This window comes from Montipora capricornis, chromosome 10, assembly GCF_036669925.1.
Source record: "Montipora capricornis isolate CH-2021 chromosome 10, ASM3666992v2, whole genome shotgun sequence".
In the NCBI taxonomy this organism is placed as follows: Eukaryota; Metazoa; Cnidaria; class Anthozoa; order Scleractinia; family Acroporidae; genus Montipora; species Montipora capricornis.
In genome coordinates this window covers 26,213,388-26,225,887 of record NC_090892.1, presented here as the reverse complement: position 1 = coordinate 26,225,887, position 12,500 = coordinate 26,213,388, and the positions used below count along the sequence as shown (strand labels likewise).

The window sequence follows — 12,500 nt, the reverse complement described above, 5'->3', positions numbered from 1 at the left end:
ATTGAATAAAATTGAATGGAGTATGATAGCCTGATATATACTTCAGTTGATCATAATCACCGTTGAGTGTGAGTGAACACGGCTTTAGTCTTGAAGCAATCGAGAATTTTGTTTCCATCGACCCATGGTTGGTTCGCATAAAAAAAAACAGCCAATCAGGAATCCCCTTATATGAGCACTCGAAGTCTAGCCAATCAGAGGTTGTCTTATAACAAATGAAATTCGCATGTGCTCGCTCAGCTGTTTTTCCTCCACGTAGCATCATTTGCACCCTCACTCCGCTCGAGCGCAAATGATGCCACTCGGGCTACAAATAAACTATATGCCCTCCAAAAGTCATGTGATTGTCCTATTGTAATGCACACTGATCTTATAATAATCAAGAGTAACGCTGCGCGAACTAACTTCATTTTTCGAGACACTTTTACAGGTATCAGTCCAGACAAAAAAACATCAGAGAAGAGATACGATGTCTCGATAACCGGTGAAGGCCTTGCAGAAGCTTAACACTTAAAATTCACTGTAATATTCTTATTTAAGAGGAAAATTTTCGAGGTGTTTAAATCTTTGAAATCTGTCATTTTATGTAATAGGCCCTTTTACCGATACGGCGGCCATTTAGATTTCCATTGTTTCGAATAGCTATAATGGGATGCCCAGGGGGCAAATACATATTAATTTGCGCCCTGAGCATCCCATAATGTCTTTCGAAACAATAGAAATCAAAATGGCCGCCGTACCTGCAAAAAGGTCTATTGTTGCGATAGCTTTGTGTTGCCGTCCTCAGTTTTCCTGGTACGCGCTTACGACATGCGCAGTTAAGATTCATCTCTGTCCCTTTGAGGAACATGACTTTGTTGAACCTGTAGGCCAGAGGGGCACTTTGTAGAATGAGTAAACGTTTTACTTAGTAAATAAACAGTTGAGCAATCAGTTGCGCGTGCACGCTTGCGGCTCCGCCAAAATAATCAGTCCTGAACAATAGAGCTTGCTCGCAGGCTAGTTTCAGTGAACAAACCAACATGTTAGTCCTATTTGGCGAAATCAGAAAAAAGGGAAGCAACAACCACTTCGTATCTTTTAAAACACGACAAGTGTACCAAAGTATGTAAAGCACCTGCAGATTTAAAAGGTGGTTTACTCAGTAAAAATTGACTGAGCAATAGGTTGCTCGCATGATCGCTTTGAATTCCCCTAAAATCCCTTAAGTTCGAAACCCGTATAGTTGCGAGAGATGTTCAATAGCAAACCACCCTAACTGATTAACTCATCATTACGTAATCTACTTAACTGAAATATGTGAATTTTTCGCTGTACATCCTTTCCAGCTCAGCATCAATGTCAACAATACATCCAGCCTCGAGTAAACGGAGATTTTTGCCCTCGCCAAGTACTTCCATTTTTTCAGGAAAAAATCGGTTTATAAAAGCAGTCTTGATGGTTTCAAGGTCCTCGGATTCGTAGTCATTGTAGGCGTATATGTAGAACAAATTTATGAGATGTTCTCGCCTTTGCCCATAGAGAAGGTCTTGATTCATCTTCATTTTGGACACCATTTGTTGCTGCACTTGCTGTCGTGTCGCTTGACCATTTTTCAGGTCACTGAGAATATCTATAACTTCCTGAACTTTAGATGCCACTGCTTCATCCCCCTTCAGGAATAACAGGTTATATCCAGGGATAAAAAAGCTGTAAAGTTTTGATGAAATCAGGCAGGAATGAAGCACCTTGAAAATCTCAAGAACTCTGGTTCCTAGATGTCCTTCACACCAAGCGTGAGGGTCTTTTTCGTGTTTCTTAAGCAGGTAATACATAATGGTCTTAAGCCAGTAGGTTGAAATCGGAGATTTAAGTTGCTGCAGATCGGCATCAAATGTTTGATCCATCAGTGACTGTCGAAGGAACTTTACGAGACGAAAGGTACGCTTTTCTCCAGCATGTAGGTCAAAGGAATTCATAATTTCCTGCTCTTGACAGGAAAACGAAAAACGACAAGTTTTGCTGTCTCTAATCAAAACATACGACAACTGATCACCATCTGTTAAAAGCACATCATTATCACTCCCTTCCTTTCGAGCCGAAAGAGTCCGCTTGTTTGTCAAAAATAATTGCCTTCCAAAGGTCCACAAGGGGATCTTTTTAATAGGAATAGCAAAAGATAGATCAATGCTAATGTATAGGTCTTTGAATTCTTGGCCTGTCCACTTCAGGATGGGGGTTACCGCCATTCGCGGTAAAGTATACGCATCAAGAGTAGGAATTTCTACAAACTCCCATCCGGATGGTAGGAGCTGTCCATTCTTAAGCTGCTCTTTAACATTTGTTTTAACCTTGTCTCTTACCTTAGCCATAAACTGGTCCTCGTTGCTGTCTTCTTCAACTTCAATTTCATCATCCTCGGCATTTTGCGTTAACAGGTCGCTGAAGAATTCCCTGTTCAGTACCTTGAAGTGAGCCAAATGCCACTCAAAATACTTGTGTTGTGAAAACTGCAGAACACGGTCATCAGCTAAGGCAGGTAACACGATCATAAAATCAAATTCATCAGGCTTTCCAATTTTAAGTCCTTCGTATGTGCTTCCTGTTTTCAAAAGCGCACAGTTGTGAAACATTCTGTACGTCTTCAAGTTGTTGCATATATGCGATATTATTGACTCGACATTATGTCTAATCTCCTCAGCTTCTTTAGAGCTGCAAAAAGTCGCTTCTGAATCACTAAGTTCCATCAAAAATACTTCTAGTTCGTCTAAACTACTTTGTTCATTTTTCCCTTGATTCTCCAAACGAAAGGTTTGGTTCCTTGATGGAGTCTCTTGTCCTTGTTTGAGAGCCGGCGTTGGTTTAGGATCACTCTCATCCACTAAACTAAAGTCTGTCAAATCCTTCAGAAATCCAGAGCCAAATGGCTCTGTCTTTACATATACTGATTCACCCAAATCGCACATTTGATTACTTGCTATCGCATTTGGACCACTATAATTTGTCATTGCAAAAACGTTTTTGACATCTCTTTGGGTGTTCTTGACGAAGTCACAGCCAAATTCACTCTTAATCTCCGAAGCATAACACATGCCATCAGAGCGTACTAGTGTGCTGTTTTCAGCTTCTGTCTCGAACCCTACACATAGATACTCTCCAGCCTCCTCCTCTTTACTTGTTCTACCCACAGACAATATCTCATCCAGAAAGTTGCGATTTCCTAGAGGAAAATCCGTTTCATCACTATACTTAAGTTCCCAATCATTCCAAGGATCTACTGATCTGCAATACTGTTGTCTGGACCATGCACTCAAGACAGAGAATGTGCAACTTCTGTTAAACACGTTGCTCCGCAGAGGGAACCTTCCAAATATTCCAGCTGTTCCCAATACTTCAGTTCTAGAATCAGTATTGAATTCATCATCTTTGGAAGCACTTAGAGCCATTGATTTCTGTAAAAGAAGAGTAAAAGAATAGTAAAGTTGATTTGTAATATAAATCGCTCCCGTAATGTTAATTTCTAATATTAATCGCTTCCTAGATTTGCTGAAAATTAATATAGTCCTCTCACTAGCTTCAACAGTGCAAACCCTCAGTAAAATTATGACAAAGAGCACTTGGCTCTATGAGGCTTACTTTTGAAAGAGAATTTGCATGTCAAAGTGAGCATGATCAGAGAAGAGCTTAAAACACAACGCAAAAGCAATCTGAGGATACCTCTAGTAGCCCACACGCTTTTTCATGTTACGAATGGGAGGGGATTGAAACACACACAATGTATTTGGCAGACATTATAGTAGGTAAGTAATGATTTAGTGTGGTGGATTACGATTAATAATACTACCATCCACTAAACCAGTTTTGACAGCCAGTGATGACAGACTCTCTTGTGTTGACATGAATCAGTATGGTGGTTCTAAGCATGACAAAATTCCTATCTAGGCCAATTACTGACCGTACTATTGAAGGATTTTTCTGAAAATTTACATCTTAAAAACCAGATTCACTAAAATGCACTTGATTTCCTCTACGTGCAGTTCGACATTCTACAACGCTTGAAATAAAGAGAGGATATTACATGGCCGCGCGAGGATAAGAATTTTATCTTCGAGTGCTGCAAGTATCTCTCACAAGTGAGCGAAGCCAACGAGTGAGAGATACTTTCAGCATGAGAAGATAATATTCGTATCCCCAAGCGGCCATGTAATGTTCTGTTTATTATATAGATATTGATGAAAACAACCTGTTTTATTCATTTTCGATATAATGAAAAAGTGGTCACCAACTGCTAAAACACGACTGTTATGTAAAATGAAACAAGATATGAAAGTCATGAAAAACAAATCATGATAATGTCAAATTTTGCAATACAAATGTTAATGTAGTTTAGAAGAATTATATTAAAGCACAGAAGTATCTTACAATGAAGAGAAAGCTCACGTTTTATTGGCTAATAATGTTGGTTACCATGACAACACCTATATCCTCACATGTGGAAGATAAAAATGATATGTTCACTGTGTGCGGTGAAGTTATGATTTTTTAGTAAAAGGAGAAATCTTGGTATTTCATCAATATCTATATAATAAATGTATATATTACTTCTCTCATTCATTCTACATAATTTGCTATTACATTCTCCAATTTAAAATTAATAATAATTCAAAGTTAAAAAGTACATAGTTATCGTTAATGCTCATTCAAAGTTAAAACTGGAAATGCATGGTGTTGCAGGCCTCCAGAAGATGATGGTTCTACCTCTAATGCACTAGTCATTTGTTTCCCCCACCCCCCGACCCCCGGGGATAGTAGGGACATATGGGGAAATTACTAGGGCAATTACACGAGATTACGCCACAATTACGCCTCTAGGGGGTAGGGAAATTACAAGATTTTCGTTCCTCTGCCCTACCCCTCTGGAGACATACAGGGGGAAATATCGGGGAATTCTTACCTAGGAGGACTGGGACTGAAAAGAAACCAAGAGCAATGGTAATGAGTATTTTTACACGTGCAAAATCAATATGGTGGTGGGAGGAGTCTAAACTTTTTCTTTATTGGTCGCTTATTCCTGTCTTGTTTCTATCCAGTTTTTTTTTTGTGTTTGTTTTGTTCCTTATATAGTTCATGTGGCACACACAAATGGCAAGAACTGTATATTGTGGAAATTGTGGTAATCTCCCTAACATTTCCTTGATGACTCAGAATCTTTTAGGAACAGAGGGGTGGGGGAATTACGTGTGTTTGTCTGCTCTAGTCCCCAGTGGAAATACACCTACTTTACAACCATTCAAATGTAATTTCCCTACCCATCCCCGGGGGTCAGGGGGTGGGGGAAACAAATGACTAGTGCATAAATGTGATCAATAAAAACAACTTATTTCCTACATTTCTCTTCCGTGTCAGACTTTCTTCCAAGAGGGACATCTGATTATTTATATAACACAACAATATTTAATAGAGGAATAAATGGATTAGAAAGACAAAGGTTTAAACCCAAATGAGGTACAAAGACTTCATGGCTTCCACCTAAGACTGATGTGCAGAAATGTGCCATGTTTTTTCCTTGACGGGGGGCGTGAGGGTCCCACATACCAGCTTGCCGGGCTATGGTTTGTTGAAAACAAAGGCCCCTCGGAATTTACCTTGAAATGACTCTCCAGCGTCTGTAAACGACAGGAAAACAACATTAATTGTGCGTCTGGTCACTTAATCTTTCTTTCCAGGTCTTTGTTTTTCCGGTGGGTGTTTTTCCAAGGCTTGGCTGCTGTGTTCTATCCCATGTGCCCTTGCGGTTCTCACAAAAAAAACCATGCGGTATTAAAGTGAAAACGTTGTGTTGGTGAGGTTCACTTTTTGCGGCTAACAACTGTGGAGTTGTTCTTTAATATCTCTTCAACAACCTTTGAGGTGATTTCTTAGTTCATTACAGAGGTGACGCAGTTTATTTTGTGCGAAGTTGGAGCCCAAGGGCACTTGTTACAATCCAACATTATTTCGGTCAAGAACACGTGGGGAAGGCATGTTGTTCTCGGTCTCTGGTTCTCGTTAAGGTGAGGTTTCTATTGTATTAAGAATCTCTGACATTCTCTGTGATGGCAAGGATACTCGCGGAAACGCTGAAGAAAAAATGCACTGTTACACTACTTGGTTTGAGCGCATCAACCTTTGGACCATATCTTCACACTTTTCTCCCCTGGTCCTTTCCTTACGTTTGCTCAAACTGCGGCACTGGTTTTCGTTCTTAAATGTATTAAAACAGATTTTAGGGTTGCTTTAGGTTTATGATAAACTATTGCATTTGTTTTGGGGTAATTTTCACTAACGCTTTGAGGAAAAAATTCCTGTAGCCGCAGGCGAACGCGAATGACAAAAAATTGCCTTACTGCGATGTTCTTAATTGTGCGGGGCTTAATTGCAGAATACACTGCCACCTCGAAGCAGTAACCTAAATTGGGTGGATATGCCGTTGGAACACCAAGCCAAGTGGATACGCAGATACGTAAAACCGCCAACGTCATGTAACATACCGTAATTTCCGGGCGATTACCCGCGGGTAATGTGTTAATTTTTCCGCAAACAGTTCTTGGTGCGGGTTATAGGAAGGTGCGGGTAATGTGATAATTTTTAAATCTTCCGGTATAGTTTTAAAACCGTAAGTAGAGAAAAAAATATAAAAGTCGTTAATGAAACTGTTCCTAAAAACTGTGTATTGCCGTATTTATCCCACTTTAATTGCCTAATGCTCTCGATGAAAACTAATGCAAATTGAAAATCGTTTATCACGCGTGTGATATTACTTTCTTACTTTGCTAATTTAGCAGCTTCTTTCTATGTTAAGTTGAAAAAAAAAACATTATTCGCCAACTGGAATAATAAACTAAAAACAAAAGAATAAAAATGTGAAATAACAGGCTTTAAAGTACCGTAATTCACACACAAAAACTGATGCCGACATGTTAATTTCATGGTGCTGCTGCCGCATTTTCTAATATGAGTCGCGCAGCGCGTGTAAACAAACATTCTCGGACAAAATTTTAAAACACCAGAATATTCGGCGCATCAGTAAAATATTCCTGGCAAGCACTGCCTTGAGGTAGAGAGTATTGTCCCGTTTCAAGCGATTTCTTAGAGTCAGTACATCCTGAGATATCGATTTTTTTTTTGAGAACAGATTTTTACAAGTGGTATCATTCAATAGAAGATCAAAAAACAATAGGTAAAATGAGGATAATTAAACCAATACTTCCTTCAAATCTGTGTGTTTCCTTGTTTGTTGATTCAATCTTTAAAATGATGCTTTATTTGTCTTAGTCTTTGTAAAACCGCTCAATGAACATCGCAAACAATGCGTGTGAAAACTTGATTTACTAATTCTAACACTCGCCCCAACTTTCTCTCAACCTATCAAAATGGCGCTCAATGATCAATCGTAGAGATGGTGGCCTTCAACTCGCAATCTATCGAGTCTTAGCGTTAATACGTTGATATTTAGGTCGTTTTAACAAGACAAACCAGAAATGGCTAAGGAGAGTGTTTAAGGCTGCATTGTTAATAGCCAGTTCTTAGCAGAAAATATTATCGATCTTTCGCTTTGTAAACAACAACACAGAATATTCATCGCTCCAAGTTTGTGAGTTCTTATCCCGGTAATACAGTAGCAAGATTATCTTTTGTTTTGGGGTGCGGGTAATAGGCCAGTGCAGGTAATCTGTTGAACTTTTTTTCCCCTTACGACAAAAATAGACCGCTGCGGGTAAATGCCCGGAAATTACGGTACTTCAAGTGACCGGTCGTAATATCGCACAAAATTCAACTAGGTTCCCGAGAAAAGCAAGTTGCATATGAAAATAATTATGTATTGGTCTTCGAAACATTTAGCCTAGACAAGCAAAGAATGTGATCAAAGAACAAATTGTATACTGTGAAAAATTCACCTAAATCTAAATAAGGCTCCAAGAAAAGCATACTACAAATGTACAATATTCTTTAAGCCATTCCCCGAGACAAGCATGCTGCACATGCCTCGTTCATTGAACCATTGAACCGAGACAAGAAAAGAATGTGAACAAACTTCACAATCATAGTATTATGCAAAATTCCACTTAGCTAAAAAAGGTTCCCAAGAAAAGCATGCCAGAAATGTCATATTCTTCATGCCGTGCTCCAAGACAAGCATGATACACATGTAGTATAGTTATCTCGTTCTTTAAACCATTGACCCAAGACAAGCAAAGAATGCCCTTGTTCACCGGGGGTACTTCGTTTTCTTATCGAATTTGTTATCACTTATCTAATACAGTGCTTCGCATCAGGCAATTTATATCCTGAAGGTAAACAAAAAAGTGTATAGCGCGTGATCAAGAAAATCAACCAAAGCATACGCTATCAATAGGCAAGTTCTTTATAAATGGTTGAAAATCTGCCTTTTTAAACAATACTTACATATTCACAAGCATATCTATTGCTTAAGAAAACCATATGTCCCATTTACACTCAAACTTATGTACAGTATGCCACTTCATGAGGCTATTTTGTTTGTGCTGGTGACTTCTCAGATTTTTTTGGCCCAGAAAAACTAAATGATTTCTGCCCCATGGCTCTGATTATTTAATGGCTGGCCTTACTGCATACATTACTCTAATTTGTAAACCTGTACGAGATCTTGCAAATAGACTTTAAACAAATCTTTTCCATGGTTAACATATATCTACGAAGAACATGCATGACATAAACCACCAATCAGCATCTTTGGCTCCCTCGGTAGATAGTTGTACATTCAAACTCGATGCCGAGGGAAAATGATGGAATCTTTACAAATCTCTTTACTGAAGAATTTCTAAAAGCATGTTGTAATGGAATTTGATCTGTGAAGTAAACAAAAACTCCAATTCACTTTCTGGGGGTGTAATCAATCTTCCCGGCTATGTTTAGAAATTTGATTGATGGAAGCTAAGCCAAAATGCAGTTTGGCGATTGGTGCAGCTTGCAGGTGAAATTCCGAAGAATTATGAAAATGGCAGTAAGTTAAGCTTATATTTTTGGTGTAAATAACAACAAAATGACTTAAATTCCAAACCGAAGTCACTCATTTCGGCTATTATTTCATATAGTCTGCAAATTTAGAGATTATTGGAACTGCGTAATCAAGCGACATACTGCAACTCGTGATACTGGGCGAGATGACTGAACTTCGGGTGACTTGATGGCTCACTATCTTAAAGGACATAACTTAATAGGTGAAGTGTGATTTCAAAAGAGCTGTCAAATGAAATCTTTAACTTTTTGTTTGCAGTTTAGCTGTGCCTGGCATGTTTTAGAATCCAGTAACTGGCATTTATCTGGTTACAGCTGTAGATGTACACAAGATGCATGGACAGAAAAGCTGCTTTGTGTACAGTAGTTGCAGTTGCTGGTACAGAGGAAAAACTTCATTTGACATTCAATTTTCTGTGAAGGGCTCTGACTAGTTAACATTGTCTTTACCAAGTGAGGTAAGATACCTGATATTACAAATACTACGAAACAACTGATCTGTGGAATGGGCCAGAATTATTTGAGTGATTGCCCTGTCCACTTCAGTGGAACATTTTGATGAAATTCTTTCCCACGATGTGAGCAGTAGCCAGCTTTGGCTGTCAAGGTGTACCGGAACAACCACAACAATGAAAAGATAATTACTGTAAACGTCCATGTATAAGCCGCATCTGTGGATAAGCCGCACCCCGAATTTAGAAGCGCAGATTTTGGAAAAAGTGTAATACAATAAAGTTTGAAGTTCCAGTAACGTTCTATTGCTATAAACCAACAAGAACAAACAATTCCTTTGATATTGAAACAAAACGAACGAGTGCTTAGTAGCCAAGCTTTAAATGTGGGGAGGAGTCTGGGCCAGGGCCTGGGTATCATGACCACGTCTATAAAGATGTACCGGCAATAGGCGAAAAAATTCATGCAGAACAGGAGCTTGATAATGCAGTCGACAAATTTGCCGAGAAGGTGGTCAAGGACACAAACAGTCGGCCATTTACGGCGAATTTTGTGGTATTTTATCGAATATTTTATGGAATTTTGTGGTATTTTATTGCACGTGACGGAAAGTTATGCGTGGAAGTGACTGCCAAAATGTCACTGCTGTGCGGAGGAATGGAGATTCCTTGTAGGTTGGTGTTTAGTTGTTCGAGTAAAGCAAAAATTAATCGCTTGAAAGAACTCTTGGAGAGCAAGATTTGCCGATAAACACTCGAAGACACAAACGGCTCCTTTAGGAGCCACCACTCATTAAAAAGTCAATGAACAACAGCAACATGCTCTCAGTTTCTACATGTATGTTTCTTTACTGAGATCTTAAGAAGTTGTATGAATATTAATTAATTAGGTTTTTTAAAACTCCAAACACAGATGTATCCATGGATAAGCTGCACCCTTGATTTATGGCTTCAATTTTGTGAAAAAAAGTGCGGCTTATACATGGACGTTTACGGTATGTTTTCAAAATCATGAGTCTCAAGGGAAAATGGATAAAATTGTTTCCAGTGGAGAGGTTGCAAATGCAATCATGGGCTGGCTGTCAATATGAGTGCAAGAAAGGTTCCCTGGCCTGAAAAGTAGCATTGAATGCAATACCTGGCAAGAATTTGAACATGTACAAGCGAAAGTGGGTGGAGCAGTCACTCAGTAATTTGTACCCATTCCACAGATTGATGGTTTTTCATAGTAATTTGTAATAAAATTGTAAACATCATGCAATGCATTGTTTTTCTTTCATTCTTTGTCCATAGGCATACCAACATCCTCTAAATTAGTAAATAAAATAATAATAAACATAATAAAACATGTTACTGTCTGGCTTACATTTTGTTCTTTGAAAAGGTTTTTGCCAATGAAGAGTGGCTTAGCAGCCTCGTGGCTGAAACTCAATTTCTTGCTCATAGAGCGTTTTCACATGACGTCACGGCAGCCATGTTGGTGTTCCAAAACAAAGGAATGGCAGCCTTGATGGTGTACCAAACTAATCCTCCGGGAATTGAACTCTACTTTTATGCAAATACTTGCTTTTGTTTCAGTAATCCAATATGGCTACTGGTCATGTTAGTGAAAATGCTCTATACACTAAGTAGGAATAAACTTATGACTCTTTTTTTTTTTTTTAATCTGCCGAGCTACATGTACTGTAAATGTAACCACAATGATGACTTGAATGAACCCAGCTCACTGTGAGTTTCATCAGAAGCGTTGAAGAAAAAAGCATTCTCTGTTCTTGTCTGAGTGGTCTTCATAAATTTGTAGTCATCAACACAAGTGATTCACATGTACTGTATTTACATGTATCAAGCCAAGGACAAATTAATAAACTGATAACTCATTATATTGCGATTAAGGTAGTTCCCATGAAAATGACGTACTTTCCAGATTTTTTTCAAACTTGCCACAAGAACTTTTTTGCAGTTAGAAGTTGAAACCGCCAGAACTTTGTATTAAGAAAACTGGACTGCGAGAACTTCTATGTGGTAACTTCTTGCTGCGCAAAGTGGCAAAGACGAGTTGCAAGGCAGTGAGAAAAAGAAAAACTTCTGGTTACCTTGGACTTGAATCACACTTTCATGCAGATATCAGCTGTGTCAAGTGTGTCAAATTGATGTAATTACAAAAGGCACCAATGACAACTTAGCAATCACATTTCCCTTGAGTGGACTATGCTAACTTGCTGTGGGTTCTTGCAGTTAGGGTCATAACTTCATGCAGCAAGCTTTCCAGCTTCTTGCACCTTAAATGCAAGGCTACATGTAAACTGCAAAAACATGGTTCTTTCTCTTCTTGTGCCACTTCTTGTGCATGTATTATTTTTGAGCTGTACTGCATTTATTTCGTGTGGCACACAGACGCTTGTTAAGCGTGTGTATGAATATTAAAGTAGTGATGTTATCGAGAGTTCGTTTTGTTCAGCAATTTTTACCTTACTGTTTGTTTTGAATACACACTTAACACCTGTCAGATTGTTTCCAGACTCTAAATTGTTCGTTTATTGCACAAGTTTGACCGTCCAAGTTGTGTAATATACAAATTGACAGTCAAACTTGTGTATTACACAAGTTTGACCGTCAAAGTTGTGTAATACACATCTTTGATGGTCAAACTTGTGTAATAAACAAAACAAACCAAGATGATTAAATCCTTACACAAGTTTTGATTGGCTTAACAAAAAGTTGTAACAGAATAAAAAAAAAAACCATCAACATGTACATAAAAAAAGGCATTGGCTGATTCTGACTTTTATTGTTCACGTTACGTATGGCTAAATTGTGGACTTATTAATAATGGAAATGGATAACAAAATGTGTACTGACAAAATAAGTTGCTCATGCCATTCCTAGTGGTTACAACCAAAGGTTTAACTTAACAGTCTGAGCTTCTTGTTATTCGAAAGACCCTATTTTTACCTTTGGTGCCAATAAGTAATCATGAATGATTTTTTGTCACACGACATGCAAGCATGTCATGGCGTTGTGTTTGTTTGAATT

At 38.5% G+C, this 12,500-nt stretch overlaps 1 protein-coding gene and 1 long non-coding RNA gene across 4 annotated transcripts in view; one reads left to right on the top strand and one right to left on the bottom strand.

The window, feature by feature from the left end:
• The window catches only part of LOC138021524 (cyclic GMP-AMP synthase-like receptor), a 6,813-nt gene extending 1,095 nt beyond the window's left edge, over positions 1-5,718 (bottom strand). Inside the window, exons 1-2 of the mRNA XM_068868421.1 lie at positions 5,625-5,718; positions 1-3,431 (exon numbers count right to left, since the gene is read on the bottom strand). The exon at positions 1-3,431 is cut by the window's left edge and continues 1,095 nt beyond it. Of these exons, the coding sequence (XP_068724522.1) occupies positions 1,287-3,431; positions 5,625-5,669 (2,190 nt within the window). The 5' untranslated portion in view covers positions 5,670-5,718 and the 3' untranslated portion in view covers positions 1-1,286. The remainder of the gene's footprint in view (positions 3,432-5,624) is intronic.
• A 54-nt stretch (positions 5,719-5,772) lies between these two features.
• The window catches only part of LOC138019339 (uncharacterized), a 13,042-nt gene continuing 6,314 nt past the window's right edge, over positions 5,773-12,500 (top strand). The window contains exons 1-3 of one of the 3 annotated variants that reach the window (XR_011126135.1): positions 5,775-5,821; positions 5,902-6,032; positions 9,275-9,473. This is a non-coding gene — a long non-coding RNA (uncharacterized lncRNA). Of the gene's footprint in view, positions 6,033-9,274; positions 9,474-12,500 lie in introns of all 3 variants that reach the window. The other 2 variants (XR_011126133.1, XR_011126134.1) reach the window with 2 other exon arrangements.